Below are 7052 nucleotides of genomic sequence, written 5' to 3' on the forward strand. Positions count from 1 at the left end.
TGGACGTAACACACGGGTTTGTTTTCCTCGTGTAGCAGCTTCTGATGGCATCTTGACTCAGCACATGGTGTTTCCATGCAGGTGTAGCTATGTTAGTGCAACCTGGGCGGGGTTTCTGTGTCCTGGTGAACATTTTAGCCCAGGTGAGTTTTGGAGTATGATCCTTGCCATCCTTGATTCATCCACTTGCTGTTGGAATTCATCTCGATAAGATACCCACAGACAGGGAGGTGTGAGATGGCCCTTTCTGTTTGCAGCCTCTGGGTCTCTCATCAGGGAAAGTGTGTAGCTGCTCAAGCTTCCTTAATTCTTGGTTTAAACCTTCCGAAGTCCGGGGCTGTTACCGTGCTCCTCCCGTGCCCACCTGCTGAACGTGGTGCATTTTCAGCGTTAGCGATTCACTACAGTTGGTTCTTGAACCGTGCTGCAGTGCCGCGTTGAGACGGGGCGCGGACGGGCCTGGAGGAGTCGACCTCGGGGCTGCGGCGTTCCCTCTTGGTGCACGCACCGAATCCCTGCAGCACTCCCCGTTGTACCGGGCCCTCCCGAGGCGGGGGTGGTGGAAGGGGCCGAAGGGTGGCATCGGGTGGCAGAGAGCGGTCTGGGCGCCTGTAACGGGACCGAAATCCGACTCTGGGATCTGTTCCTCCCTCAGGTCCTACAGATCGACAGACGGACGGACGACCCCCCAGCTGGGGAACCCCTCGACTCCCCAGCCGGCATCCCCCGACGTGGGCAGCTGCCACTCCCACTCGGAGCTGTCCCACACCCACTCCCCGCGCAGTCCCATCAGCCCCGAACTGCTCTCTGCCCCCCTCACGCCCCTGTCCCGCGACTCCATGCGGCTTCTGTCCAGCGAGGACACGCGCTGCTCCACGCCCGAGGCCGGCCTCGACGAGCAGGTGGGTGCAGGTCCCGGCCGTGGCTGCTGGCGCTAGCGCCGTGCCGCTCACGGCGCCACTGCAGCGACTGCTGCAGAGGCGTGGAGTTAAATCCGGTGCTCAGACTCGGCTGGTTAATTCCCCTCGCTGTGGGGCAACAGCTTGGAAAGCTGCATGTGGGGAATTCGGTCCGAAGGCTCGGCTGGACGGGAGGTGGAGCGTGCTGCCGTCCCGTGCTGGAACACGTCCCGCTGCCCACCAGCGGTGGGTTCGGTTTGGCGGCCGCCGCGTCCTCTCCACGGGTGCTGAAGGTCCTGCTCTCCGTGCTCCGCTAACGGGGCGAGACTAAGCCCGCCCCATAGCGCTGCCCACCTCAACCACCGCCGCGGGCAGCCGGAGTCACGCACGGAGGGGGAGCAGAAGAGTTTGTCCGGAGGATTTTCCATAGCCTGGTGTCTCTTCCCTTTAGGCCGTGCTGCCCTGGGAGCGGCGCACCTTCCCACTGTCGTACGATCCCAGGACAGAGTGCGAGGACCAATCCGACCCCCAAGACCGGTCGTCGCGCTGCACCCGGCGCACATCGGGCAGTAAATCCTCCCGGGAGACCGATGGCACTTCTGCTTTGCCCAACCTGGCCAGCCTCAAGAGCCGACCCCCCCTGGCGACACCCTCCTCCTCTTCCTCCGCAGCAGTCCAGCGGCCAGCGCACAGATAGAGACATACGGGAAGACATGAGCAAAACCAACACACAGAACTAACTCTTGGCATTAAAGCTTCCAAAATCTGCGTTTGATATTCAAACATCCTGCCGGGAATTTTCACAGTTTTTAGTGAATTTAAGGAGTTTAGAAACTGTTTTTTGTTTTTGTTTTTTTCCATGTTTCCTTGTCACACAAATGAGAGCCCCCAGATTCCTCCCAGCGGAGTGAAGCCTCGGGAGGGGAGCAGCCCACCAGTCCCCCTCCCTCTTTCCTGCCCTCCCCTCTTAGGTGTATAAAACTAGAGCACAGGATTTAGCTGACTAGCGGACTTCGGGGATAGTTTTTCTCGAGCAAAAGGGTGTCTTTTTCTCTTAACCCGCTCCCCCTCCCTGAAAGGTTTTAGTGGAGTGAAATTAGTGGTGAAAAAGTGATGTCTTGGGATTGCAGCCTTCACTAGCTGTCTGTCTGTCCTCACGTGCAGCGTGCCCACCCTGCACTGCCACCCTCCGGCGCTGCCCTCCCGCAGGTTGTGGTTCCAGGTGTCCCGGGGGGGGATGACAGCCCCCGACCCCCCCCTTTGCCCCCGGCCGCCCGCCACCGCCTCCTTCCTTCTCCTGGTCCCGGAGCAGCCGCCGGCTGTGCCGAGCCCTGGCCACTGCCTCAGCTGGGGGAAAGGAAGGGCCCTTTTAGCCGCTTGACGCACAGCTCCGCGTGGGAGGAGAGGGGTTTCGGGCGCAGCCCTGCTCACACCTCGCGTTGTTACCCCGGGTGGAAGGTGGGGAGGGGAGAGCCCCCGGCACGGCGCAGCCGGGCGCTGCGAGCAGAGGCAGGAGGTGCCGTGCACTTACGGACTCCCTTCGGGGATGTGATCGTTGGCTGAGGCCAGCAGCAGCTCCCGGCTGGGAGACGCGGGGCTGTGGCTGTGGCTGTGGCTTCGAGCTCTGCCTTCGTGTCCCCTGCAGGGTTGGGAAGGTTGGGTCGGGGCAGCTCTGGGCTGCGGCCCCGAGGAGCCACCGAGAGCTGCGGGTCCAGGGAGCGTCCCGTGGCAGGAGCGGGGCTGGGCAGGTCTGGGTTGCAAGGCCGAGGCGCTGGGGTGGTTCCTTTCGGTGGGTTTGGTCTCAGAGAGAAGGGGAAAAAAGAGAGGGAAGAGCGGCGCTTTGTCGGGTGGGTGGGCAGCTCCCGCCGGCGCTGACGTGCTGGGAGGGATGGGGATCTGTCACCACTGCTTCGCTCCACTTCCACGCATGGTCCGAGAAAGGTGTCGATTCTGTTTCATTTCCGAGTCTGGTCTGACACGCCACCTCCTGACAGGTATTTTATTTTGGAACCAACTTCGCTGCTGTTCCTCCCGTCCCTCCCTCCCCGGCCCTTTGCACCCGCAGCGACTCCCGGATCCCGCACACCGTTCCCATCTGTAACGCTTTCTGATCCCGACGGTGTGGCTATTGGTCCCTGTCCTGTTGCTAGCATTGTGCCTGTCTTATGTATAATCACATCACCAAAAAAAGGAAAAAAAATACAAAGGACATATTTTTTTTTCCATTTTGTAATCGTAAAGAAATAGTAGCTAAACTGCTTAATGGTTGGGGTTTTCACAATTTTCAACATTATCTAGTGTTTTTGGTTCTGTTCTAGTTTAAAGGATACGTCATCGTTTCTTTAAAAAACAAAAAAACAAAAAACAATGCTACCATATCCCTCCGCATAAGTGCTTTTCTATTTATAAGGTTGAAAATTCTGAATAACCCTTTTAGCATTATAAAAACCACAAAAAACACCTTGTATTTTGTAAATATTTTCTTTTCCTGCTTTGAGCTGTGTAATGTCCTTGTTATATAGAAATGCTTTTCTTCCGAGAAGCTGATCTTTGTTAATGTCTTGATTCTGTTGGCAAAGCACAAATGTGCTTATAAAAAAAAAAAAAAAAAAAAAAAAAAAAAAAGATTAAAAAAAAATTAAAACAGAATATTCCACGCAAAGTGTGTTTGTGAAACGCTGGCTTGGGGTGGCGGAAGGGAGCCCTGGGTGCGCTCAGCCCGGTCCAGGGCCCATCAGCCGCTTCCCTCCCACCGCCTGGGTGAATGGCCTCTTTTTTCCTTTATGCCGTTATTTCCCAGCAGTTGTTGTTGGGGAGTGAAAAGAGGAATTGTTCTGCGGGAGCGCTGGATTTAGGCGCTGTGCTGTGATGTGAGGTCAGGACCAGGGCTTGGTGGCGCTTCCCTGAGCGAGCCCAGGAGAACCGACGGCTGCCCCACGGCCGTCACTAAACGCCTGGGGCTGGGTGAGGCTTTTATTTTGTGTTTAGGGCTGAGTCATGCCCAGGTAGGGTTTGTGGAAATTGGGCGGTTACTGCGACGCGCGAATGTCTGCAAGAGGTGGGAGGCGACTTCCTTGGCTGCTCTTAGATTTCCAGGCTAAGAGACCGTTCTTTGTTCCTGGGCACCCGTGTGGCTGGGAACCAGGCAGCTGTGGGGCGATTGTTCGCCCGACGATCAAAGGAGTAGGAGGCAGCGACCTGTGCATCACCGTTTATTTACACCTAACAGAGGAGGAAAAATCCAATCTGAGACGCAAATGGTGGCAGCTGGCAGTCGCGCTGGCAGCCGTGCCTATTGCAGGCATTAAACTCGGGATTTCTCACCCACCAGAGGCGGTGCCCTTGGGAAGGTTTGCAGCGGTTGAAGGCCCTTTGGGGCCGCTTTGTGGCCCCCGGAGTGCCGGCAGCTGGAGGGTCCTGGGCTGCAAAAGCTAGAAACACAATGGGCAAGGACCTGGATAGGGGCTGGAATGGGTGAAAGGGGGACAAAGGGCGTCACCGTGGATTTGCAGTGGGCTCTGACAAAACCCGTGTTCACCACTACCCGTGGGTAGAGCTGAAGTCGGTCCCTGTCTATGGTACCCTTGGGGATGCTGCTGGCCACGGAGGGGTTTATCATGGAAGGTGTGCTCGCCCTCCTTGGCCCCCCCACAGTGCAGCCCAAACTCCCCCCCAATGTTCTGGAGCCTCCATGTGTGCCCCTCACCAGCTCCCTGCTGCGCCCCGGCCGTTTCATTGCTCCAGCTCCATGCGAAAGAGGCGGCGTTTCTTGTAGTAATGACTTTATTTCCAAATTCACTTTTACGGCAACAGTGTAAACCAGTTGTTAAAACGCACAATACACTATGGACATTCACAGACAGGAAGCTAAGCTAGAATGATACACTGAGATCAAACCTGCCCTCCCCTCCCCAGCGCACGAAGGGGACACGGGACTGCCACCGCCATGGCAGTCTGACACTGGCAGTTCACTTAACAAGCATAATTTTGAGTGCAGAAACATGGTTTTTGAATCAGTGCCGGTTTCAACCCTTTTCAGACCAAGATGTGTGTGGAGTAAAGGGAAAGCCGTGGGTCGGTCTGTCCAGCTGCTCGCGGAAACCCCCAGGCCCGGGTCTGAAGGCGGGTCGGGGCTGGGGCCGTGGCTCGGGCTGCTGGAAGGGGGCAGCGGGAGGTGCTGGGGGGGGTGGAGAGGAAACGGGGCTGTCCAGGCCCCCTGCGCCTCGGTGGAGCCAGGGCGGGGGCCGCTCGCTGGAGCCGCAGGTGAAGGCCGGCTCCCGGCGCTGGTGTCCCTCGGGAGCCGCATGGAGGGGGCCGGCAGGATGGGGCTGAGATGGGCAAGAGCAGCTGCAGTGCTGCAGCCAGAGGGGTGGAAGGGGTGGTGTGGTGGGGGTGGGGATGTCTCCCACTCTTTCGCTTTTACATAGGACAAAAAAGCTGCAGCGGCGTCTACATCCCACAGCGATACAACGGGAGTCACGGACTTAAATACAGATGCTTACAATCATCGAGTCAACTGAAACGGAGCTAGTGACACGCCAGACGTGGGCTCTTGCCCCAGGGGCTGCAGAGACAAGGGCTGGACCCCAACCACCACCACCTCCACCCCACCAGCGGTGCTCCAGCCTGGAGCAGGCGCCCTCCCCGCCCTCCCCAGGCCTCCCCCTCGGCCCCAGCCCACACCCAGGCGCAGTGACCCAGCACCCTGCAGAGCCCCGTGGTGTGCACCCGTGTGAAGACTGCGGCAGCTTCATCACCTCCTGCTAAGGACGGGAGCAGGGAGTGAATGCTGCACTGCCCCGAGGCCTTGGTGGCTCCCAGCCTCCACCCCGAGGCCTCCCCTGCCACCCCACTCAGACTGGGATTTCGGCCCCAGCACCGCATGCCCCTTGCTGGGAAAGCACGGCTTTCCCTGCAGCACGGCCCTTTGGGCCCTTTGCTGGTCCTGCGGGGCATCCCGCCACCCTCAGCCCTGCTTCCAGCTCTGCCCCAGCCCCTCGGCTCGCGCCTCCTGGAGGAGACGGGGAGGGAGGATGCGTGCTGAGCTGCACCGATCGCATCTCAGCCTCTTTGGTTGTAGAAGGAAGGGGCGCGCGGGGACGGTGGTGGGTGCAGCACAGCCCCTGGCCACCCCCTCACGAGCCCTAGGTTGCCACAGGAACAAAAGCAGTGAAAGCAAGCAGTCAGCTCCTCTCCCCTGCGTGGTGTGGGGGGGACGGGTAGTGCTGTGTGACCGGGACACCGAGTGGGTGCAAACGTGCTGAAACCGGGAGGGCACCTTGGAAAGGGGCGGGCAGTGCCACGGAGCAGCCGCTGGCCCCGGTGCAGCTGGACTCGGGACAGGACCGGGGGCGCTGCCACCATGCACCACCTAAAACCTCCCTCGCGCCTTCCCCTCGCGTTCTCCCATTTGTCTCCTACCGCTGCCAACGGCACGAGAACAGCAGAGCCATGGAGCTGCCACTTCCGTGACCTCTTAGCTGACCTTGCAGGGAAGAAAAAAAAAAAAACAACAAATCAACCCCAAACTGTTACAAGCTGCACCCAAATCCAGGAGCCATCCCAGCCCTGGAGCTGTGAGTGCCCCTCATGCCACGTCCCCGGGCCCCGAGAGGCACACAGCCGCAGGGGCGCAGCACCAGGACAACCCTGCGCGGCCCCCGGCCCCCCCAGGGAGCGGGGAAGCGGCGCTGCGCGCACCCACGCACCCGGCAGGCATGCGGTGCCGGGTCTGGGCACAACCCACAGCTCGGCAAGGGCTCCCCACACCTGCCCTCCTCGCTGGGCTGCGGCGGAGCCGGCGCGGGGCAGCGCAAAACTACTTACAGCGTTTTCAAACACATGCTCTTTATGAAAACAATCACCCTGGCACGGTCCAAGCATATACAGACAAATCTACTCTACGACACGAGGGGCTGCCAAAGGAACGGGGAAAAGCCTCTACTCATCCACTCAGCGGTTCCAGCACAGCCACGGAGAGGGGGCCGGCCGGCCAGGGCCCCTTCTGCAACGGGACACCCTGGTGTCGCCGGTACTCCAGCTGCCGGAGCTGAGAGCAGGATTAGGGGATACCTGGCAGTCACCTTCATACACATCTCGGCTTTCAGAGGGAAAAACAAAAGGTTTCTTCCAAATCAGCAGGCAAATTTAATG

General features: G+C 59.2%; 1 protein-coding gene across 4 annotated transcripts in view; it reads left to right on the plus strand.

Moving 5' to 3' along the window:
• Positions 1-3537, plus strand: part of KANSL1 (KAT8 regulatory NSL complex subunit 1) — a 95094-nt gene extending 91557 nt beyond the window's left edge. For all 4 annotated transcript variants that reach the window (XM_035347788.1, XM_035347787.1, XM_035347790.1 and 1 more), the window contains 2 exons: positions 656-902; positions 1351-3537. In XM_035347788.1, the coding sequence (XP_035203679.1) occupies positions 656-902; positions 1351-1596 (493 nt within the window). In that variant the 3' untranslated portion in view covers positions 1597-3537. The remainder of the gene's footprint in view (positions 1-655; positions 903-1350) is intronic.
• The last annotated feature ends 3515 nt before the right edge of the window (positions 3538-7052 follow it).

This window comes from Oxyura jamaicensis, chromosome 27 (genome assembly GCF_011077185.1).
Source record: "Oxyura jamaicensis isolate SHBP4307 breed ruddy duck chromosome 27, BPBGC_Ojam_1.0, whole genome shotgun sequence".
Classification (NCBI taxonomy): domain Eukaryota; kingdom Metazoa; phylum Chordata; class Aves; order Anseriformes; family Anatidae; genus Oxyura; species Oxyura jamaicensis.